General features: G+C 45.8%; 1 protein-coding gene across 6 annotated transcripts in view; it reads left to right on the forward strand.

The window, feature by feature from the left end:
* The window catches only part of RBM26 (RNA binding motif protein 26), an 89,808-nt gene that overhangs the window by 20,068 nt on the left and 45,139 nt on the right, over positions 1 to 24,601 (forward strand). For 4 of the 6 annotated variants that reach the window (XM_038758897.1, XM_038758900.1, XM_038758898.1 and 1 more), the window contains exons 2-8: positions 2,604 to 2,722; positions 7,901 to 8,037; positions 13,810 to 13,898; positions 18,091 to 18,308; positions 19,498 to 19,758; positions 23,641 to 23,883; positions 24,259 to 24,318. In XM_038758897.1, the coding sequence (XP_038614825.1) occupies positions 2,604 to 2,722; positions 7,901 to 8,037; positions 13,810 to 13,898; positions 18,091 to 18,308; positions 19,498 to 19,758; positions 23,641 to 23,883; positions 24,259 to 24,318 (1,127 nt within the window). Of the gene's footprint in view, positions 1 to 2,603; positions 2,723 to 7,900; positions 8,038 to 13,809; positions 13,899 to 18,090; positions 18,309 to 19,497; positions 19,759 to 23,640; positions 23,884 to 24,258; positions 24,319 to 24,601 lie in introns of those variants that run through there. The other 2 variants (XM_038758899.1, XM_038758902.1) reach the window with 2 other exon arrangements.

A 24,601-nucleotide genomic window follows, 5' to 3' on the forward strand; every position in this document is an offset into this window, starting at 1 on the left:
CCCTCTCGCACAGGCTCCTGTCTGGAGCTGTCTTCCCCTTCACATCTTGAGACCACTGCTCTCTCCGTCTTCAAAGCCCTTCTGAAATCACATCATCTCTAAGAGGCCCTCCTCCTCCTCACCTCGCCATCCTAATCCCATCCTTCTCCCCCCTCCAAACTGCCACTTGAGTACTTCCCCAGGGCATTGTGACAACTGCATCCTCACAGCAAACTCCTCATGAGCAGGGATGGTGTCTGTCATTCGTATTATATCGTCATTTCCCCAGTGCTTACACAGTGTGTACACAGTAAGCAATCAGTAAGTACCACTGATTCTCTTAGTCCCTCCTATCTGTAATTTATTTTAGGGCCCCTCTCCCCCTCTAGGTTGAGAATGCCTGCTGTTTTCAGAGCGCTCTATTAAGCATTTGTGAGGGCCCAGTAGCATCAGTAGACAGGATCCTTGGCCCCCAAGGAGCTCACAAAGGAGGCTTGATCTTTAACGTTTATATGGATAAACTACAGCCTAGATGGATGCATATGGTGAAGGAATTTCTTGTCACTAAGGGATGGAAGAATTCATTCAGTCATTTTTATTGAGCACTTACTGTGTGCTCTGCACACTGTACTAAGCGGTTGGGAAGCGACACTATAGCAATAGAGAGAGAGAGAATCCCTGCCCACAACGAGCTCACAGTCTAGAGACGGGGAGACAGACATCAATACAAGTAAACAGACATCGATAAAAATAAAATTACAGCTATAGACACAAGTGCTGTGGGGTGGGGAGGGAGGGGAAAAGCAAAGGAGTGAGTCGGGGTGACGCAGAAGGGATTGGGCGATGAGGAAAAGTGGGGTGTAGTCTGGGAAGGCCTCTTGAAGTCGCTGGCGAGACTTTGAGCTCGTTACGGGCGTAGAACGTGTCTGCTAATTCTCTTGTACTCTCCCAAGCGCTTAATGTAGTGCTGTGCACATAGTAAAATGTTCGAGAAATACCGCTGATGGATCAATTGAAGGAATGAATTCTAATGAGAGCAGTTGGCGTGATTCCGTTCGTACTCCCTTTGCTGTCTCCTCTAAGGCGTTGGAGTGCTTTAAAGCCAATGGTGAGGAGTTTCTGCTCGTGGAGCTGGATGGGCAACCACTGGGGGTTCTGGAAGAGTGGGGAAACATGAACGAAATATGCTTTTTTGTTGTTGTTGTTTTTGAAAAAATGATCTGGGCAGCCAAGTGAAGTATGGAGTGGAGTGGGGAGAGACAGGCGGAGAGGTCCGCGAGGGGGCTGATGCAGCGGTCAGCGTGGGATAGGATGAGTGCTTGGATTCAGTGAGGTTATCAATCAATCAATCAATCGTATTTATTGAGCGCTTACTGTGTGCAGAGCAATGGTATGGATGGAAACGAAAGGACGGATTTTAGCAATGTTGTGAAAGTAGAACCGACAAGATTCGGTGACAGATTGAGTATTGAACCTTCCCAAGCACTTAGGACAGTGCTCTGTCCTCGGGGGCCAGAGGTCCTGTTTACTAATTCTGCCGGACCCTCGCAAGTGCTGTGCAATTTCTACCTTTGCTCAAAAAATGCCACTGATGTGGGTTGAATTGAGAGAGGTGAGTAAGGTTGTGGGCTTGTCAGAGGGGGTAGGGGTCCGTGGAGGTGCCCTCTACCATGATGGGAAGGTCAGGACAGATTTGCCAGGGGGTGGGTGTATGGGAAAGAGAGCAGGTGAGGAGGCTGTGGTCAGATAGCGGACTTTCAGAATTCGTGAAGGTAGAAACTGTAGTCATTGGAGACTATAAGGTCAGGCGTGTGCCCAAGTTGATGAGTGTGAGGTGGAGATCGTAGGAGTAGAGGAGGGAGAGGAGGTGGACAGTGAAAGATCATCAGGGACAGCCACATGAAAATTGAAAATCCCTAAGGGTCAGTGTATGGATGGAGAACGAGAGTAGGAGTGCGAGGAAAAGATCAAAATGGTTCAGAAACTTAAGTACATACCTGCCACGGGCTAAGGGTGGGGTGCATATCGAAGTGCCTAGGAGGTACAGACTCCACTGCAGAGGTGGCACAGGAGGGAGAGGGAGTAGGGAAAATGGGGCTTAGACGGGGAAGGCCTCTTGGAGATGGGATTTTTAGCAAGGCCTTCGAGGTAGGCAGCCTGGTGTGGGCCAGGGGGAGGAAGCGGGCAAGAGGTCGGCGGCAAGATAGACAAGCAAGATCTCAAAAAACAGGCGCATCAGAGCTTTGCGTAGAAATGCTTACTGAAAATTCATCAAAGGCATTAGTATCTATCTTCTGGAAATTGAATCTATCTAAAGAATGCGCATATAAAATGAATTGTAATGTACTGTTAAATTAGAATGAACAACTGACTCTTATTAAGGCTCATTTTCACCCGTCTTGTTTTATCTATAATATTTAATTTATCTGAGAGTTAAATAACTAGCTTCCGACCTACAGCTGTTACCATCCAACACGTTTTCTTGTAGGGAACCGTTCTAAAAACTCAACTGTTGGAAAATTTTTGGAAAGTCACCCATTCCTAAAGGATTCCCTATTTTCTCTCCTTCATGTGACGCGCATTCATTTCACCTATTTATAAACTTTTTTTTTTTGGTCTTGTAGCTGTGATGCAGATCCATCAGCCCTAGCTAAATATGTTCTTGCTTTGGTAAAGAAGGATAAAAGTGAGAAAGAACTGAAGGCACTGTGCATTGATCAACTGGATGTATTTCTTCAGAAGGGTAAGATTCCAAGTTGACATTTTGTGGTGTTTGTCTTTCACTGCGATAAAAAATTTAGTTAGTTGGAAAAAAAATTGAGCTGTTTTAATCTGGTCACGTTTACAAAAGTCCTCTTGATTAATACGGCATATAGTGGCGATGTCAGGCTGCTGCTGGGGGATCCTCTGCCTGGATCCCTCGCAACCCCTTCCCGAGCCCTCCCTTTGACAGCCGGGATGAGTTTGTGTCTTGTCCAAATCGCGCAGGTGGCCTCGTCAGCTGAAAGAGTTGCCCACGTCTGATTTACGATGTCAGAGTTTCAATGCTAGCTGCAAGTGTAGATCCACAATAGCAAAAGCTTTCCCTCTTATGGAACTGTTAACTGAAGTGCCTGCCTTGTGTAAACACGAAAGGGTTTACAGATCTAAAACTTCACATAGCCAAAATCGGACCTTGGTATTCTTCATAATGAGGTGTCACCCTCTGTTACCCTTTGCCGACTAGAATATAGTCCTCATTAAGGTCACATCTCCTCCAAGAGGCCTTCCCCAATTAAGCCCTCTCTTCCCTAGCACACTGTCCCTTCTGCGTCACTTTAGATAGCCAAAATCGGACCTTGGTATTCTTCATAATGAGGTGTCACCCTCTGTTTGTTACCCTTTACTGACTAAAATATAGTCCTCATTAAGGTTACATCTCCTCCAAGAGGCTGTCCCCAATTAAGCCCTCTTTTCCCTAGCACACTGTCCCTTCTGCGTCATCCGTGCCCTTGGATCCGTTGCTGCGTAGGGATTGCCTCTATTTGTTGCTGAATTGTACTTTCCAGGTGCTTAGTACAGTGCTCTGCACGCAGTTAGCTCTCAATAAATACAATTGAATGATTGATTTTACTTGTACATATCTATTCTATTTTATTTTGTTAGTACGTTTGGTTTTGTTCTCTGTCTCCCCTTTTAGACCGTGGGCCCACTGTTGTGTAGGGACTGTCTCTATATGTTGCCAACTTGTACTTCCCAAGCGCTTAGTACAGTGCTCTGCACACAGTAAGCGCTCAATAAATACGATTGATGATGATGATGATTGATTGAATGAATGTGGTCAGCAGTCCTTGGAGGATGAAAAATCTGTCGTATTTTGGCATTTTATATTTTTGCCCTGCTCGTCACTAAAGGTGGAAACAGTCTGCTTCAGCGCAGTCAATCAGTCAGTGGTATTTAGTGAGCACTTATGTGCAGAGCACCATACTAAGCGCTAGAAAGAGAGTACAATCCAACAGAATTAGAAGAGACGTACCGTGCCCACAATGAGCTTATAGCATAGAGATCATCGCAGATATTGTGGCTCTTCCCCCTGTGAATGCCTGGAGGACTTGGATGGGCAAAAGCAATCAATCATTGGTATCTATTGAGTGCTTACTATGTGCAGAGCACTGTACTAAGCGCTTGGCAGTGTACAGTACAACAGAATTAGCAGACATGTACCCTGCCCATAAAGAAACAAAGTATCTGCCAGGTTGAGTTTGGCATGTCCTGGAACTCAGGTGCATCTTGGCCGTAACAGTGGTGGTACTTGTTGAGTGTTGCCAAATGCTGTACTAAATGCTAGGGTAGATAGTTATGTGTGCTAGGGCTCACGACCTAGCCCTCTTAGCCTTCTGTGCAGAGAAGAAAACAGTTAGTGTCCTGAAAAACTACTCTGACTTCTCCGGGAAAGTTTTGCCGACGGCGTTAGGGGAATTTCTACCAGCAAAGCAGTTGGGCTTGGGAAAGAGTAGGGAAAAGCAGCCATCCCACTCTCCTTTTCCGCACTCTGGCTGACTAGAGCGCTGCGGCTCCATTTTATCTGGGAGAGAAAGCCACGACAGATGCTGTACTGTGCTGAAAGGAAGCCTCAAGTTGAGCATCCTCAACCTCCGCCCCCATCTCCAGCTTCTAGCCCTTTCTGGAAGGTATGGCTAGCTGAAACCGGGCTGCCGGCCTCCCGGAGACGTTCGGTGATAGTCCCCTTTGGCTTCCTGAGTCCTCGTGAGCCTGAAGTTCCTAGCCAGATTCGTAGCGAAGAGGCTCAGGCAGGTTTTTGGGGGTGGATAGCTGTTGGGACGGTGGCCCGCCCCAGCCAGAAGCCTCCCTCCTTTGCCATGAGAGCTGGGTGGCTAGGCCAGCCACCTCCCCCTCCCAGGTGTGCCAGCCCACAGGGGCACCCTCCAATAGAAAAACCACCTCCACCTAAGCCGGGAGACACATTTTGGATCCCCCAGACTCTGGCTTTTTTCCGTTAGAGCCGGAGGTCGAATTAAAAAATCGGGAGTGTAGCGTTGGATTCCGCTCCACTGACAGTTTCTTGGAAAAGGACCCAAGCGAAGCAATCCTGGCCACCTGAACCTCCCCGTGGACTCATACGGGGGGCTTCAGACCTTTCCGACAAAAAGGTGGCAACAGTTAGAGAAATGGGCTAGCTTACCATTTGGATTCACTTTGGAAATGCTTTCAATTTCGAATGCCCAACCCAGGCTGAAGCAGAATGCGGTCACTTCTTTCATGACCCTTGTTTTCTTTACAGGATTTGGTTCAGTCCCTCTATCAGGGATATTCACTCAGTTGTATTTATTGTGTGCAAAGCACCGTAACAGCTTGGGAGAGTACATTATAACAATAAACGGACACGTTCCCTGCCCACAGTGAGCTTAGAATCTAGAGGGGGGAGATACACTAATATCAATCAATCAATCGTATTTATTGAGCGCTTACTATTGAGCGCTTACTAATATTATTAATATGAATAAATAGGGATGTTCATTAGAGTGCTTACCGTGTACCGAGCGCTTGGGAGAGTGCACTAAAATAGAGTTGGTAGGCGATCCCCACCTACAAGGAGCTTACAGCCTAAAGTGGGAGACGGACATTAAAACAAACTACAGATTGGGGAGGGTGAGATTAATGCCAGTTGCTTAAGGGGAAGGATCACGATGTCAAATGGTGGACAACATGAGACACACAAAGCGGTGATTCTCAAGTTGGCCACGTAGATGTGGCGTTGGAAGAAATGGTTTTGCGAGCGTGGGGCATTGGTTGTGGTGTGTTTTAGCGGCGTGATGCATTCTCAGCTCCACTAAACGAGACAGGACGGAGACGTGTGTGTGTCGGGGGGGTGCAAACTTGCATCATTCAGTACAGTAAAACGATGCCACGTGATCAGGCTGTAAAGCATTCTTGCAGTGGCAGACATAGTCATATGGGAATTTGTAGTAAAAAATACCCGTCATGGGGGTTTAATCCATTTGCTCCCTAACTCATTAACTCTCATCGACGCAACGGTTACTGTAATGCAGTTTTTTCCCCACAACTCGAGAAGCAGCATGGCATAGTGGATAGAGCAAAGCCTGGGAGTTAGAAGGGCTTGGGTTCTAATCCTGGCTCTGCCACTTGCCTGCTGTGTGACCTTGGGCAAGTCACTGCTCGGTGCCTGCTAACTCATCTGTAAAATGTGGGTTGAGAATGAGCACCTCATGTGGCAGATTTGCTTTTATCCACCCCAGCACTTAGTATGTGGCACATGGTAAGTGCTTAACAAATATTATTATTATTGCTATTATTATTATGTCTCTGAGCCTCACATGGGACAGGGAGTGTGTCCAACCCGATGAGCTTACAGTCAAGAGGGAGGGTCTGGGGTAGTACAGTGCTTGGCACATAGTGAGTGCTTAACAAGTAGCATTAGAAAAAAGCAAGCCTCTTTAGATTCAGCACCCTGTGATGTTGGGAGAACTAGGTTGTGTGAACGCATGTTGGACACTGATTACTATAAAGTGAGTTTTTCGTCATATAGAGGTTTTGCAAAAATACAGCCTCCACAGTATAGGGAAGCATCAGGGACTAAAGAGCACATGTCTGGGAGTCAGAGAACCCGGGTTCTAATCCTGGGATTGATATAGCTGATGCGTGACCTTGGCAAGTCACTTAACTCTGTGCCTCAGTTTCCTCATCGGCAAAATGGAGTTAAAATATCGGTTTCCCCTCCTTTTTAGATGGTGAGCCTCATTTGGGACAAGGACTGGGTTTGTCCTGACGATCTTGCATCTCCCTCAGTGCTTAGTATAGTGCTTAATAAAGACCACAATTATTACGAATGTCATCATTATTAAAGGGAAAGCGGGCAAGGTAATGGGGTTTCTGGGAGTTGAGAAACAACCCAACCAACCAGTGTCCAATAGTCAAGGTCCTGAGCAATCCACGAATCATGCCTAAGAAAATGATGATGATGATGATGACGGTATTTGTTAAGCACTTCCTATGTGCCAGGCCCACATAGGGTCACCGTCCCAATCCCCATTTTGCAGATGAGGTAACCGAGGCCCTGAGACATGAAGTAACTTGCCTAAGGTCACACAGCGGACAAGTGGCGGAGCTGGGATTAGAACCCGTGACCTTCCGACTCTCAGGCCTGTGCTGTAGCCACTGTGCCACGCTAGACGTAGCTGTTGGCAGCCAGCGCACCGAAACGGTGCCGGGATAATTTTCGGATGAGAAGAGCCTTAGGATTCTTTCTTAACTGGCAGGTTGCAAAAAAGATTACCGGGAAAGCTCCAGACCCTTGCTCTGGACTGTCAGCTCATCAGAGGTAGGGAGTTGTTGAACGGTACTCTCCCAGGCGCTTAGTACGTTGTTCTTCATACAGTAAGCGCTCAGTAGGTGCTATTGTTTGGTTGATTGGCAGTGCCTAGCTAAAGGACTGCTTACCCATTGTTTGCCCAGCACATCATGCTTGATATATGGGATGAGAAAGCGTAGAGAATCGCAACCTGTCGTCTTTTAGGGAATTGGTATGGATTGTCCTTCCTCAAAGATGGATGGGAAGCAGTGTGGCCTAGTGGAGAGAGCCCGGGCCTGGGAGACAGAGGACCTAGGTTCTAACCCCCACACCTGCTCCTTGCCTGCTGTGTGAGTTGGGGCAAGTCACTTCCCTTCTCTGGGCCTTCAGTTTCCTCCTCTGGATAATGGGGATTCAATATCAGGTCTGGTCCAGGTACCTCTGTCCTCCTATGTGTCTGTTTCTGATAGTCATCTCCCTGCTTTTCTTTCCTGCCTCCTCTCCCCTAATCGTGAACCTCTGTCCCTTCCCCTACGGGAGCCCCCCCCCCCACCCGACCCATAATGGTTTGGTTTTTTTCCCGCTAACTGTTCTGTTTTTATTTTCATTTAGAGACCCAGATATTTGTAGAAAAACTCTTTGATGCTGTGAATACGAAAAGCTATTTACCTTCACCAGAGCAGCCAACGTCAGGAAGCTTAAAGGTAGAATTTTTTCAACACCAAGAAAAAGATTTAAAAAAAGAAGAGGTAGGACTTGGGGTCATTCTGAATGCCGTTGAAGTTGTTCGTTTGCGATCCGTATTAAAGTATGACTTTCCTTTCGATTACGCCACGGAGACACGTTTCAGGTCTCTTCCCGGGAAGATCAAAAAGAAAACGGGAGTCATTTGTAAGAGAAGAGCAAAAAATTTAGACTCTTTGGGAATATGGGCTTCAGGTGCGGGGCTTTTACTTTTGAATCTGCCAGTTTCCTTGTAAGACGTAAGCTGCCGTCTCCCCCTCTAGACTGTAAACTCATTGTGGGCAGGGCATGTGTCTATCACATTGTTCTGTTCTACTCTCTCAAGGACACATAGTTCAGTGCTCTGCACACAACGTTCAGTAAATGTGATTGATTGATTGATTGCTGTTGGTCAGGATTGAAACTTTAGTTTCCCTTCTCATGGATTGGGTTTGCAGTGGCATCAATTCCACTGGCCTTAGGCATAGGCGAGCCCTCCTTTCTCCACACACAAAGGTACAAAAATAGGGATAAAGGTAGTTATACTTTGGTCCTTAGAATAATTCCAGAGCATTAAGTCACCTGTTTGGTTTTTGTTTTTGAAGTCTTTTCAACCCAAAGGCAGCGCATGCCGATTAAAATGCAGGCGTGACCACGTTAGCCTTTAATCAGGATCCGAAAGCTTGGATTGAACAAGAAATTGGGGGTCAGAAGCTGAAAGATGGAGAGGGAGAGAGAAACTGGTGACTGGTGTAAACTTCTCTCCGGGAGAGATTTAGCACAAAAGAGAAGTCATTGAAGAGAGAGAGTTGGGCTTTGTGTCTGCTCACTTTGAGGAAAGAGCTGAGCAGCGAATACAGTTGAGGATCAGAAGTGTGCAAAGGCACAGAAAGGCAGTAAAAGAAATAGATTTTTAGGTCAAGTAAGTGGAAATGGGCGTTTCAGATATTCCCTCGGGCCACGATGCGAGTTATCAGTATAGGTTTCGGCCAGAACGTTGTTAAGGAGTTAGAAAGGTTCATCCAACAGCACCAGCCTTTTTGGGATTTGTAGCTCGATCCTGCGTACGGTTTCAAAACAGATTCATTCATTCATTCAATCGCGTTTATTGAGCGCTTACTGTGTGCAGAGCACTGTACTAAGCGCTTGGAAAGTACAAGTTGGCTGTACAAGTACAGATGAATTCTATACAGCATAAGCTTTCCATAGCAGGGGTTTGGCAAGATCGCAGCTCCATAATGTAGGTGAAGTGGGTAGGCTAATTGAGGAGAATATGCGCGAAAGTTGATTATCCCTGTGTTTGTCGGTCAACTGGTTAGTTTTCCAAATTGAAGCCAGTTAGGATGATTGGCAAGTTAAGTGTGATAAAGCAGCCAAATGAATGCAGGCCATTTTGGGAGAACTGAAGAGAACTGGGTTTGGCCAATTTATCTCTGAATGATTGAAAGAAATGTTCCCATTTGTGGGTAATGGGCATCTACTATAATTCTCTTTTATTTATGTTGCCTCAGAAGTTTTCAGTATCTCTGGAATGAGTCGACTCAGTACAAAGTTCAGCTCAATGACGCAAAAACAAGAAAGCAATCAATTAGTGGCATTTATTGAGCACTTACTGTGGGAAGAGCACTGTTCCAAGCCCTTGGGGTAGTATAGGACAATTAGCAGAAATGTTCTCTGCCCATAATGAGTTTACAGCCTAGAGCAATGAGCTTATTGGTATTTAAGGGAATATCGTATGGATTGATTGACTAAAAAAAGAGTGATTTTTGTAAGTGCTGCACATAATATGAAATATTTCTAACTGACCGGGCTTTGCTCCAGTTGATTTTGTTAGCCAGGTCTAAGTTTTCACAAAAATGGAGCCTTCTGACCAGAATCTATTTACTTCTTTCTTGGACTGTTCTTTTAAGAGTTCACGGCACTAATAGTAATTTGATTAGGGGAGAGAGGAGTCTATGTACCCTGTTTACTTGCCTTCTTGGAAAACGTTCTGAGCATTTGATTTCTTTCTTCCTGTTTTTGCACTGCTTACTAAATCGTGACCATTTCATAGTGTCCTTTGTGGGGCTAATTCGTGGTGGTTTCAGATTAGTGCATTATTCTGTAAACATCATTTTCTGGAATAAAGCACGATTTAGGTGATTCTCCAAGTTCAGGTAATTCTAAGTCTAAAACCAAATTCTAGATCATAATGCCGCTTTGAAATAAGATTTTGATTTGCCTAAATTTTTCACGAAAATATTTTCTGTGGTTTATATTTGGTGAATAAATTCCCAAACTACTGGTCTTTAATTTTTAAACTTGAACAGTTCTATTTTGTATTTTTTCCTTGATTTAAAATAATTTTTATACTTTATTTCTTTTCTTTCTCCTGGGGATCGTTTTACCAGATCAGGTCATCATCATAAAGAGTGTTTAATTTTTTAAAGAACGAAAATTAATGCTTTTATTAACAACAAAAAAGTCGGGAAATTGGATCTTAAAAGATCTCTCAACGTTTTTTAAGAATATGACCTGTTTCAAAATTTTATGTATTTTGACACTGGATTTTTTTGAAACGCCCACTTAGTAATTGTGGTATTTGTTAAGAATGTAGGCTGTGTATGTATATATGAATGCCCTGCACTAAGCACCGGGATCAATATAAGCAGATGAGGCGCAGTCCGTGTCCCACAAGGAACTCGGAATCCAAGAGTGAGGGAGGATAGGGATTGTATGCCTATTTTTTTCAGATATGGAAACTGAGGCACAGAGACGTTAAGTGACTTGCCTAAAATCATACAGCAGGCAGGTACCAGAATCAGGGTTAGAACTTCCCTCCTGACTCCTTTATTTGTGCTCTTTCCATAGGCCATTCTGTTTTTATCAGTAAACCTGCAAGACAATAAGTGAATACCTTGTGTGATTGAATAGAGTATCAATCAGTCATATTTATTGAGTGCTTACTGTGTGCAGAGCACTGTCCTAAGCGTTTGGAAGAGTTTGGGGAAGCACCGTGGTCTTTGGAGTCGGAGGTCATTGGTTCAGATCCCGGCTCCGCCACTTGTCAGCTGCGGGACTTTGGGCGAGTCACTTAACCTCTCTGCGCCTCAGTTACCTCATCTGTAAAATGGGGATTGACTGTGAGCCCCACGTGGGACAACCTGATCATCTTGCATGCCCCCCGAGCCGTTAGAACAGTGCTTTGCACATAGTAAGCGCATAATAAATGCCATCATTATTATTACAATAAACAGACACATTCCCAGCCCACAACGAGCATGCAGTCTAGAGGAGGAGACAGGCGTTAATATAAATGGGGAAATTACGGGTAGGTACGGAAGTTGTGTGGGAGAGGGGGCGAATAAAGGGGGTGGAAGAAAAGGAAAAGAGGGCTTAGGTAAGGCCTCTTGGACTGTAAGATCATTATGCTAATTCTCTTGTACTCTCCCAAGTGCTTAGAGCAGTGCTCTGCATATAGTAGGTGCTCAATAAATACCATTGGTTGATTGATTGAGGAGATGTGCCTTTAATAAGGCTTTGAAATGGGTAGGGAAGAGTAATTATCTGCCAGATATGGAGAGAGAGGGCATTTCAGGCCAGAGACAGGACATGGGTGAGAGTTCAGCGGCAACATAGACGAAATCGAGGTACACCGAGTTGGTTGGAATTAGAGGAGTGTTAGTAGGGGAGAGCGAGGAGCAGGGCAATTGAGTGCTTTAAACTTGATGGTAAGGAGTTTCTGTTTGCTGCAGAAGTGGATGGGCAGCTGCTGGAGGCTCTTGAGGAGTGCGGAAACGGGGACGGAAGTTTCTGTAGAAAAATAATCCGGGCAGCAGAGTGAAGTGTCGCCTAAAGTGGGGAGAGACAGGAGGCAGGGTGGTCAGCAAGGAGGCTGATAACAGTAATTAAGGTGGGAAAGGATAAGTGGTTGGATTAATGTGGTAGCAGTTTGGATGGAGAGGGAGGGCCAGATTTTAGCAATGTTGTGAAGGTTGAACCGATCTAATCTATCTAGCGAAAGATTAAATATATATGTTGAACGAGAGAAGGCGTCAAGGATAACGCCAAGGTTACGGGCTTGTGAGATAGGAAGAACGGTGGTGCAGTCCACGGAAATGTGAAAGACAGGAAGGGCAGGTTTGGGGAGATAAGGAGTTCTCTTATGGACGCGTTAAGCTTGAGGTAATGGCAGAACATTCTAGCGGAGATGTCTTGAAGGCAGGAGGAAATGGAAAACTGCAGAGAGGGAGAGAGATCAGTGCTGAAGTTGTGGATTTGAGAATCATCCACATATAGATGGTAGTTGAAGCCTTGAGAGCAGATGAGTTCTCCAGGGGAGTGGCTGTAGATGGAGAAAAGGGGGCCCAGAACTGAGCCTTGAGGGAACCCCAAAATTAGGGGGTGGGAGGCAGAGGAGGAGCCTGCAAAAGAGACGGAGAATGAGCGGCCAGAGAGATGAGGGGAGAACCAGGAGAGGACAATGTCAGTGACGCTGAGGTTGGGTAGTGTTTCCTGGAGAAAGGGGATGGTCGACAGTGATGAAGGCAGCTGAGAGGTTGAAGGGGATTAGGCTGGATTAGATGCCATTGGATTTGGCAAGGAGATCATTTGTGACCTTTGGCAGGAAGCCGCACGGAACAGCTGGCAAGGATGGAGAAATAATTTTGCCGGGCAGGGGAGAGGTTAGAGTCAAAACACCCGAGGATAAACTCGAAGTGGACAAAGTCAGCCTGATCCCTAGATTTCTGCCAGCGGCGCTCTGCGGCTCGTGCACAGCAGCAAAGGAAGCAGACTGTGGAGACGATCCAGGGCCGTGGGTTAGTGGTACGAGATGGACAAAGGTATAGGGGAGCGAGTGCGTTGAGGTCATTAGAGAGGGTGATGTTGAGCATCAATTTGGACACCAAAGGAAGGTAGTTTGGGTACGGAAGCTAAATAGGGCATGAGGAAAATCGGATGGGGACAAAAATCGGAGGTCTCTGTGGGGGAACAGCACAGATTTGTCGGGAGGAGGTGGTGGTCAGGCAGAGGGATTTCAGAGTTTCATCATCATCATCAATTGTATTTATTGAGCGCTTACTATGTGCAGAGCACTGTACTAAGCACTTGGGAAGTACAAATTGGCAACATATAGAGACAGTCCCTACCCAACAGTGGGCTCACAGTCTAAAAGGGGGAGACAGAGAACAAAACCAAACATACTAACAAAATAAAATAAATAGAATAGATATGCACAAATAAAATAAATAAATAAATAGAGTAATAAATATGTACAAACATATATGCATATATACAGGTGCTGTGGGGAAGGGAAGGAGGTAAGATGGGGGGGATGGAGAGGGGGACGAGGGGGAGAAATACACTCACGAGTTTGTGAGTGTAGAGATTGTGCAGAGGCCAGAGATGATGAGATCGAGTGTGCGTCCATATTAGCGGACAAGGTGGGGTGGAGCAGGAGGTCAGCAGTGGAACTGAGGGATAGAAAGTGGGCAGCGGAAGGGTCATTGGGAACATCTATGTGGGTATTGAAGTCCCCAAGGATCAGCGTAGGTATGGGGAAAGAAGACGTGTCATAAATGGATCAAAATGGTCCAGAAAGTTGGAGGTGGGGGCTAGGGGATGGTAGATGACTGTTAGTAGAATCTGGAGTGGGTGGTAGAGGCAGATAATGCGGTAGGAATTCTAGATGGGGAGTAATATAAACCCTTGAAGGAGATAACTAGACGTCAATTTTTGGTAAAAAGTTATTATTCAAATGGTTACCTGATGACTGTAATTTAATGCCAAACTCATAACATTGCTCTTTTAAACTCTAGATCACGAAGGAAGAGGAGCGAGAAAAGAAGTTTTCTAGAAGATTAAATCATAGTCCTCCACCATCAAGCTCCCGGTACAGAGAAAATAGGTGATTAATAATTGAGCGTTTATTTCCAATTAACAGATTACCTTTTTATTTAAAGGATATGACGTACTTGGTTCTACCATAACTTGTGTGTATTTCCCCCCCCCCCACAAGCGTTACCAAGAACAACGTTAGGGAAATTAGGGATAAAAAGTTTTGAGTACCTGCACGAAGGTGTGGCATTTAAACACAGTGAGTTCAAAGTTGCAGATTTTTGTATTTTAGCAACCCCTACATTATTGGAGAGCTTTTTTGAAGCAGACTAGAGCTTTTTCTACCCTCTCCTCGCTCTTGTGGAGTTCAGGTAACCAGACCTGACTCTTCCAGGGAAGCGTGGTGCTGATTTTTGTGACCCAGAATTTAAGCACCTCCACGAGGCCAGAGGAGAGAGCCATGATCCTGGGCAGAATAACTATCTCTTTGACCCGAGGGAAAGTACAGATGAACCAGAATTAATGCTGATCTCTATCTAAAAATGCTTTAGCGCTGCCCTTGAAGGAAGCCGGGCTGGCGGTAGTAGTGTTCGGAAGCCTTGGTGGATCATTTTTTCAATGGCTTGATTCCAGCCCCCAGGCTTTATTAGCATGCCCACCCTCTGACTTAATAGGGCTCCCTGTTTTATCCTTTCCATTAGCCGGATTACTTGTGTATATCTTTGCAGAGAGCTGAGTTGGTTTTTTTTAATGGTATCTGTTAAACACTTACTACAAACCAGGCACTTTATTAAGTTTTGGGGTCTTTTGCTGTTGTCTCAAGTTTTTTGGGTTTTTTTTGGTACAGGCTAATCAGGTTGGAAACGGTCCCCGTCCCACATAGAGCTTACAATCTATGAGGCCCAGCAAAGTGACTTACCTGGGGTCACACAGCAGGACAGGGATTTGCACCCAGATCCTTGTGACTCTGAGGCCTGCACTCTGTCCACTAGGCCAAGCTGGTTGTGTCCGTTTGTATGCTTTATTTCTGCCCACATCTCTGGGTTCGGGGCTCTGCACCAGACCTCGTGGATGTTACTGAGAGACTGATATTTCATGGGATTTTGGAAAGCCGTTTGTAGAAGGCGGGGAGGTGAGGGGAGATCGGCGAGTTCGGTGATGTCTAATCTCTGTTCCTTGGCATATTGTTAAGGCCCTTTGAGTGCCCAGACCACCACATTTGAGATTGGATCTGGAAGCGGGAGGTGGGCGGGCAGCGTGTACAATCCACCGTCATTCAGGAATTGCTATATGCCGATTTTAGGCACCCGACTCCGAAGCCGCCTAAAGGATGTGAATTGTTTTGTAGATCTTGCACCTCGCTCCAGGCTGACGATAGTCCAAGGAAAACTAGAGTTGTACATCACCTCACAGCCAGGAAACCCTGTGTACAACCGGTGTTCTCTGTTAGTCATTCCTCATTTATTGCTGCCACCAAATTTTGCTCCGTAGCCAGAACACTCGCCAGTGATGGGTGTGGGCTGGAGATGGGTGGGAAGCCATCAAAAAGATTAGGCTGGGCTTTTGGCAGATAGGAAAAGGGTGATGTTGCAGCATCAGGCTCCTTTCCAAGTTGAAGGTATACAAAGCCATGTTGAAATCCGTGTGTGTGTGTTGTACGTCTGTGACGTGTTTAGCTTCTTTAGCACCTCGGAACCCCAATCACCATTAAACAGCAGAACGAGATGGCAAAAACAAGTTCTTGGAACGTAGCAGGGTGGAGCAGATTGTCGCTGGCTTATTGCGTTGGGAAAGCATAGCAATTTGATGGGAACAGATTGATCGGAATGACTCATACCGGCCACTTCAGTCTCTTCCCCCAGACTCTTCATTGTAAGCTCCTCGAGGACATTGGCTTTAGAGCAGTCAATCACCTCACCCCCTCTTACCCTCCCTAACTGCTGTCCTACTGCAACCCAGTCCACACACTTTTCTAATGCCAACCTACTCACTGTACCTCAGTCTCATCTGTGTCACCACCAACCTCTCGCCCACATGCTGCTTCTGGCCTGGAGTGGCCTGGATGCCTTCCCCCTTCACCTTTTACTGACAGTTACTCTCACCACTTTCAAAACCTTATTGAAGGCACATCTCCTCTAAGAGACCTTCACCAAGCCCTCATTTCCTCTTCTCCCGCTCCCTTCTGTGTCGCCCTTGCACTTGGAGTTGCTCCCTTTTCTCATCCCCAAAACACTTTCGTACAACTCCGTATCTTATTCATTTGTATTAATGCTCGTCTCCCCCTCTAGACTGTAAGCTTGCTGTGGACAGGATATATATAGGTCTACCAACTCTGTTGTATTCTCTCAAGCACTTATACATTACTCAGCAACCAATAAGTGCTCAGTAAATATGACTGATTGATAGGGAACATGTGTACCGACTCATACCTTCTCAAGCACTTAGTACAGTACTCTGAACAAAGTAAATATTCAATACTTCACTGACTGATTTAGGAATAGTGAAGCATAGAAGGGGAAAGAAAACAGATTAAGGTAATTTCCATTTAATCCTGAATACAACAGCTGGGTCCCGAGATTGGGAACAAAAGAGGTGCATTGTGTTTAATAGGCACACTGAGAGATATTTACAGTTTAAATGTAATGGATGGGCCTAGCATTGAGTGATTGCACCTTTAGAGAGACAGGCACACACTGACAGGCTGAGCAACCCAAAAATGTGTGAGTGATCACAAAGTTTGTCTTCCCTCTAGCTCATAGGGCCGGTCATAGTAATCCCGATCCTCAAAGTTAGATATCTAAATCGCACCCTCCATCTTAGCAAAATGCTAAGGACACCGCAGCCCGGATTTAGCGGCGCTTAAGAAATAATATAAAAAAAATTGATGCATCCTTCTGTGATGCATTTTTTCATTACCTGATTTGGGAGAAGGAAACACCTGGCCCTTCACTCAGCTCAGCCACCAGAGCCTCCAGCGGGATTTCAGTTCATTAGCATCGCCAGTCTAGGGAAGTAAATGTTAATAGTTTTTACTACTACTACTACTACTTCCCTGTATTTACTGGAAACAGTGACCATAGCCATTACCGTTTAGTTTCCCTGTAAAATGCTAATGAGCTGATATTTCTGATTCAGAAACACAAAGCAAAAGGCTTAAACCAGCTTTAGAGGCTCAATTCAAGGGTTTTTACAACCATCTTCCTACTAGCATTTCTGCAACTGTCATTTGCATTCTGGAAGACTCTGACATTATCAGTGTTGCAGTAGGAATGACTGCACTCATTGTTTTTTTGGTCTTTGGCTTTTTATCGATTTTTTGCGGGAAGCAGTGTGGCTCAGTGAAAAGAGCACGGGCTTTGGAGTCAGTGGTCGTGGGTTCAAATCCCGGCGCTGCCACTTGTCAGCTGTGTGACGTTGGGCAAGTCACTTCACTAGGCCTCAGTTCCCTCATCTGTAAAATGGGGATGAAGACTGTGAGCCCCTCGTGGGACAACCTAATTACCTTGTATTTACCCCAGCGCTTAGAACAGTGTTTTGCACATAGTAAGCGCTTAACAAATGCCAACATTGTTATTATTATTATTATTATTATTATTATTATTATTATCGCGTGTGTTCTTTAGGGAGACCTTTTTTCCGAATTTTCTGACTTCTCCAATGAGAAGCAGCCATGCCTATTGAATAGAGCTCGGGCCTGACAGTCAGAGAAGACGTGAGTTCTAATCTTGGCTCTTCCACTCGCCTGCTGTTTGACCTTGGACAGGTCACTTAACTTGTGGCTCTGCTTCCTCATTGATAAAATGGACATTGAATAGCTGTTTTTACTCAGTTATATTTAATGAACATTTACTATGTGTAGAGCACTGTACTAAGAGCTAAGGAGAGCACAGTACAACAGAATTAGCAGGCACATTCCCTGCCGTAATGAGCTTACAGCCTAGAGGGAAGGGGGAACAGATATTAATATGAATAAATAATTTTAAATATATAATTTAAAGTTATGTACATAAATGCCGTGAGCTTTCCCTCATACTTAAACCGTGTGTCCCAAGGGAAACAGTACCTTCGGCGACCTGATTGTCTTGTTTCTACTCCAGCGCGTAGTGAGCGCTTAGCAAATGCCGTAGCTATTATTATTACATCCGGTTTACCAGGATAACAACAGGATACCGCTGTACATCGTGACCCTTGCGTTCAGCTGCGGTGTCCCAGTAACAGATGTTTCACCTCCCCAGCTATCTTTCCGCAAACGTTCTCTTTAGGAGCCGCGACGAAAGGAAAAAAGATGAGCGTTCTCGCAAGAGAGACTATGACCGCAACCCTCCCAGAAGAGACTCCTACAGAGATCGGTACAACAGGCGACGCGGGCGGAGCCGGAGTTACAGCAGGAGTCGAAGTCGAAGTTGGAGTAAAGAAAGACTGCGAGACAGGGATAGAGACAGGAGCAGGACCAGAAGCAGAAGCAGAACGCGGAGCAGGGGTAAATACAGACCGTTTGGGGCCTGGGATTTGCCTTTCATTGCGAGCAGAGTGGTTTGCTCATGTAAGATAAGCTGGACCCACAATTTTTCAGAACAGCAGTAACATTTCATTTAGACGTCGGCGCAAAGAACATTCGGTTTCTTAGGCATTGTTTTTAATGGATACGGCGTGTGTCAAGATAGTGGGAGCACGGTTTTGCTTTTTTAAACAGTAAAGCATTTACACTGAGTCTGTTCTCTTCCTGGTTTTTCAAATCCAGTCGTCTTCTCAGATGAATGAGTTCCCAGCTGAACAGGGAATAGAATAGCTCAGAACTCCATTTCCTCGTTAATCCAGTGTCAGGGTCCCTGCTGGGCTGGGAGAGGAGGGGCTCAGGGCTCCAAGGGACGGGGCGGACGAGCTGAATGACGCCACCCCCATCACCCTCCCAAGCATCCAAAATCTTGGGGAGCTGAGAACCCTCGACGCCCCCAACAAGCTGATACGGATGCCTTGGTTGACTCGAGTCCGCTCCCTGCCATATTCGCCCCCTCTCCGTTTCCCACATCCCCAACAGTTTGTCACCCACACCGATCTTTACCCAACCGGTACTTCAGTTACCCCTTCGACAAGGTTCCCGTCCGGCTGAAATCCTTATACGCCACTTTAAACTGCAAGCGGACGGCGGACAAGATGGGCTGAAGGGAATATCCAGAAATAGGGTACAGAAATAGTCTCCCTTGCTTCCTTCCTCTTGCCCAGTCTCCCTGTCTGTCACCTCTGGAGATAACCTTCTGGAGAGAAGATTCTTTGTTTTGTAAGAAACATTTTTCTTGCCTCTTACTTCCGCCCCCATCCCTCGACGGCATGTTTCATTTTACGGCTCGTATCGCACCCAAAATGGGCGGCTGACATTTGGGAAGGCGCAGGGGAAAACTTGAGAGCGTGTTTCCGTAGAAGAGAAAAACATTTGAATGCAGTTAAAGTAAAGAGCACATCACCCCCAACACCATTTCTCTTTTTTTCCTGTAGTTTTTCCTCAGTTTGCTAGAAATCATCTGTTTGAAGACCGTTGAAAGAAAGAGACGGCTCGTCCACAGTGTCCTTTTTATAAAAGGGGAAGTGGAATGTCAAAGCAGTGCTGTACTTGGGATACCCCCTTCACGTGATGCTTTTTTAATCGGATTTCTCGCCCCATTTCCTTTCAGAAAGAGATCTGGGAAAGCCAAAATACGACCTGGACAGAGCAGACCCGTTAGAGAACAACTACCCTCCGGTTTCTTCCGTAACGAACATTTCATCCGGCCATTACCCCGTTCCAACTTTGAGTAGCACCATCACGGTCATCGCTCCTACTCATCACGGAAACAACACTACTGAAAGCTGGTCTGAATTTCACGAAGACCAGGTGGACCACAACGCTTACGCACGGCCACCTATGCCAAAGAAACGCTGCAGAGACTACGATGGTAAGCCGTCCGACGTACCATTGAGCTGGGGAGAGGGGTGTGGAAGGGGCACACCCCTGCTTTTCCGCCGCGGTATTCTCCGAGGTCGCCAGGGTCAAATGCGACATGCTTTATGTAGTTGTAATAGTTTTTTAATGAAGCAGGGTGGCCTAGTGGGAAGAACTTGGGCCTCGGAGCCTAATCCTGGCTCTGTCCTCTGCTTCCCGTGTGACTTTGGATCAGTCACTTGCCGCCTTTGGGCCTCAGTTTCCTCAACTGTAAAATGGGGAGTCAGTACCTGTCCTCCCTCCTACGTAGGCCGTGAGCCCTGGGTGGGACTGCGCCCGACCTAATCGCCGTGTACCTATACCAGCGGTCAGTACGCTGTTCGACACAGTAAGCACTTACCAACTACTCCAAAAAAGCGGGTACTTTATGCACAGTGCTGTTCTAAGTGCTGGGAAGAAGAATACAGATTAAAAGTAGTCAGGTTTGCATCCATCCCAACTAGCGCATCCAATTTCTCACTGGTCTCCTTGCCTCCGCCCTCTCCCCTCCTTTTTTTTTTAAATTAATAATAATAATAATGGCATTTATTAAGCACTTACTATCTGCAAAGCACTGTTCTAAGCACTGGGGAGGTTACAAGGTGATCAGGTTGTCCCACGGGGAGCTCCCAGTTTTCATCCCATTTTACAGATGAGGGAACTGAGGCCCAGAGAAGTGAAGCGACTTGCCCAGAGTCACACAGCTGACAGTTGGCGGTGCCGGAATTTGAACCCATGACCTCTGACTCCAAAGCCCGCGCTCTTTCCACCGAGCCACCTGCTTCTGATCTGAGAGCACTGTACTAACTCACAAGGGACCCAAATTCTAATAATATGGACTAGGGAGGTTAGCAACAGGCACACAGGAAGGTGATACAGAAAGCAGCCAAAGGCCTGTCGGAGTTATAGTTATACACTCATTCATTCTAAGTCACCCCTGTGGTGTGGATGAGGTAACTGAGGCCCAGAAAAGTAAAGTGACTTGCCCAAAGTCATACGGCAGACAAGTGGCGGGATTAGAACCCAGATTCTCTGTGCTTTTTCCCTGAGACCACGCCGCTCTTCCAGTCTCTTCACTCTGCGGCCCCGATCAGTTTTCTGAAACGTCACTCTGCGTGCATCTCTCCACTTGTCAGAAACCTTCCGTGGTTACCCATTCTTCTCCACAGCAAGCAAGCGCTTAGTACAGTGCTCTGCCCACAGTAAGCGCTCAATAAATACGATTGATTGATGATGATGGCTGACTTTGCTAGCAGCTTTCTCCCCGTACTTATCCACTCTCTTCTCTCACGACAGCCCAGCTTGCACTCTTTGTTCTTAAACCACCCTGCTCATTGTCTCTCTTTCGTCTCTCTTACCTCCACCCCTTTGCTCATGCTCTTCTTCTGTGTGGAGCTCCCTCCCCATCCCAATCTGAAAGTCATTCTAAAATCCCATTTCCAGGAGGATTTATTATTAATAATAATAATAGAAGCATTGTGGCTTAGTGGAAAGAGCACAGGCTTAGGAATCAGAGGTTGTGGGTTTCTAATCCCGGCTCCACTGCTCGTCAGCTGTGTGACTTTGGGCAAGTCACTTAACTTCTCTGTGCCTCAGTTACCTCATCTGTAAAATGGGGATTAAGACGTGGGACAGCCTGATTACCTTGAATACAGCCCAGCACTTAGAACAGTGCTTGGCACATAGTAAGCAATTAACAAATGCCAACATTATTATTATTAGTAGTAGTAGTAGTAGTAATAGTAGTAGTAGTTGTAGTAGTAGTAGTAGTTGTAGTAGTAGTAGTAGTGGTGGTGGTAGTAGTAGTAGTTGTTGTAGTAGTAGTAGTAGTTGTAGTAGTAGTAGTAGTAGTGGTTGTAGTAGTAGTAGTAGTAGTAGTTGTAGTAGTACTTGTAGTAGTAGTTGTAGTGGTAGTAGTAGTAGTAATGATATTTAAGAGCTTAGGAGAAGCAGCATGGCCTAGCGGATAGAGCTTGGGCCGCGGAATCAGAAAGACCTGGATTCTCATCCCGGCTGTGCCACTCATCTGCTAATCCATTATATCCATTCTGATCCGTTGTATCAGAACTTATTCCTTGTTCAACCAGTGGTATTTATTGAGCGCTTACTACGTGCAGAACACTGTCCTAAGCTCTTGGGAGAGTACGGTACAGGAGAATTAGCAGAAGCGTCCCCTGCCTATAATAAGCGTACGGTCCCTGGGAGGACGGTAATTAGGTAGTGATTTCCTAAACAAGTGCCATTGGGTATCAGGGAGCTATTAAAGGTGGCCCAGGGTGAAGAAAGTACACTGACTTTGGCTCAGTGGAAAGAGCCTGGGCTTTGGAGTCAGAGGTCATGGGTTCAAATTTGTCAGCAGTGTGACTTCGGGCAAGTCACTTCTCTGTGCCTCAGTGACCCCATCTGTAAAATGGGGATTAAGACTGTGAGCCCCCTGTGGGACCACCTGATCGCCTCGTAACCTCCCCAGCGCTTGGAATAGTGCTTAACGCTTAACAAATGCCACTATTATTATTATTATTACTATTATTAGGTTGGCCTTGGGAAGAATGGATTGATCAGCAGTGCATCCGAAAGGTTTGAAGTGGGATCCGCGGCAGTCGGGAAGGGCCAGGTCGAGCTTAGGCCTCATACGGCCTCCACGTTGGGGAGAGAAGGGCGAAGGACCGTTTCTTGTTACTTTTTATTGTTTTTGTGGTATTGGTCGCGCTCTTATTGTGTGTTAAACACTGTTCTAAGGGAGGGGGTGGGCGCCAAATAATCTGGGGGGACACTGTCCCTTTCCCACCTGGGGCTCACAGTCTAAATAAGAGGCAGATCAGGAGACCCAAGGCACACCAAAGTTAAATTACCCGCCCAAGTTACATAGCAAGCAGTTGGCAGAGCTGGATTAGAACCCAGGTCCTCCGACTTCCAGGCCCCGGGCTGCTTCTCTAGTCAAATGCTGCAGAGAAGGAAGAGGAAAAGGGAGAGGGTAGAGGGGATTTAACATCTATTCCAGACTCAAGCTCCATCTTATCTCTCTCTTCCTCTCGCCACCTTTTTTCATTTTTTTCTCCGGCTCCTCTTAGTTCTGTATATCTATTCTCAGTAATAGTCCCTCGTTTTAAGCTTGTAAAAGGTATTCAAAAAGTGGGACAATTATATAAATGCCAGCGTACTTCGGAAAAACAAGATTGCCATGCAGATTATCATTCTGCCTTGGTACTATTCAGCACATGTTTCTTTGTGTTGTCCTTTAGGAAGTCTTGATTTGTTTTAAAAAAAAAAACCAGCAATCAAAAAATAGCAACATAGAAATGACTTGCTAATAGAGCGTAGGTCATCGGAAAAGTTATGCTGGCATTTCTAGGCTACACCAAATATTCCTCAAGTGATTTTTTCAGGTCACCGGGTATTAGTCTTTTTTAATGGAGAAAATGTCTTCGAACTTGGAAAATGTGCCCACAGATCGATCCTGTTTTGTTAGATGTCATTTAGAAAGGAAGGTTAAAAATTTTCAAGCAGTGTCAGATTGTACTCAAGGACGATAAAATAGATTTCAGTAATTCGTATTTGGCAAAAAAATGAAAACAATGTTTAAATTGGCTGCCGCCTTGTCACCTGTCACCAAGAAGAGCTTTGATTTGAAGATTCACCGTATATAGCAGTGTGTGCTTTCCTTCAATAAACGGTTCCTCATTTGGAAATAATAGGCAACTGCTATTCTATAATGATGATTTCTCCTGTATTAAAATTATCCATATACCTACGTGGGTATTTTTAAACCTGGCTGGTTTGAGAGTGTACACAGTGAGGGTGGGGGAGGGAAGGGGTTCTGCGTCTTTCTGCGGCTTGATTGTATTTTCCCTTCCAGAAAAGGGTTTCTGTATGCGAGGAGACATGTGCCCCTTCGATCACGGAAGTGACCCCGTCGTCGTAGAAGATGTGAATCTTCCAGGAATGCTGCCTTTCCCGGCCCAGCCCCCCGTCGTTGAAGGACCCCCTCCTCCGGGACTTCCCCCTCCTCCTCCTCCTATTCTGACGCCTCCGCCTGTGAACCTTCGACCACCAGTACCCCCTCCAGGACCACTGCCACCGAGCCTTCCACCCGTCACAGGTAAAATGGGGAAAAAAAAAATCCCTCCCCTTAACCTCCCCCCGAAAAAAATTGCATTTCTAATTTCCATCTGCATGCTTTTATTAGTGAACTTATCCCCAAACCCCAAATTGTGCCGGACTCTAAGGGAACAAAGAGTGGCATGGGTCAAAAGTCTCTAGGGTCAAAAGTTTTGTCTCAGTAGCCTGAAGTGGCTAGTTGTATTCGCTCTCGGGTTGTCTTGTTCTCCACCCTTTGAACTATTAGGAAGAAAAAGCTTAACCTCTTTATGTAAAACCTGTCGGACTCTCAGTTTTTCAAGGATTTGATTTTTAAAGCGTTCACTTTTTACCAATTAACCAATTTTCAAATCTTTATCTCTCAACGATTCTCCAGATACGTGCCCAAGTAGTACGAGGTGGCGAATGGAAGGAAATATGCATATGCCCCAAGCAGGTCAGACTAATGAGGAACTTTTCGGGCTTTTCAAATAATCAATCAATTGTATTGCTGTGTGCAGAGGAACCTTTCAGGCTTTTCAGATAATCAATCAATTGTATTACTGTGTGCAGAACACTGTGTAAGCACTTGGGAGAGTATTAGGTATCAGAGTCGGTAGATGTGTCCCCCCCTTTTAGACTGTGAGCCCACTGTTGGGTAGGGACTGTCTCTATATGTTGCCAATTTGTACTTCCCAAGCGCTTAGTACAGTGCTCTGCACATAGTAAGCGCTCAATAA

This window comes from Tachyglossus aculeatus, chromosome 17 (assembly GCF_015852505.1).
Source record: "Tachyglossus aculeatus isolate mTacAcu1 chromosome 17, mTacAcu1.pri, whole genome shotgun sequence".
In the NCBI taxonomy this organism is placed as follows: Eukaryota; Metazoa; Chordata; class Mammalia; order Monotremata; family Tachyglossidae; genus Tachyglossus; species Tachyglossus aculeatus.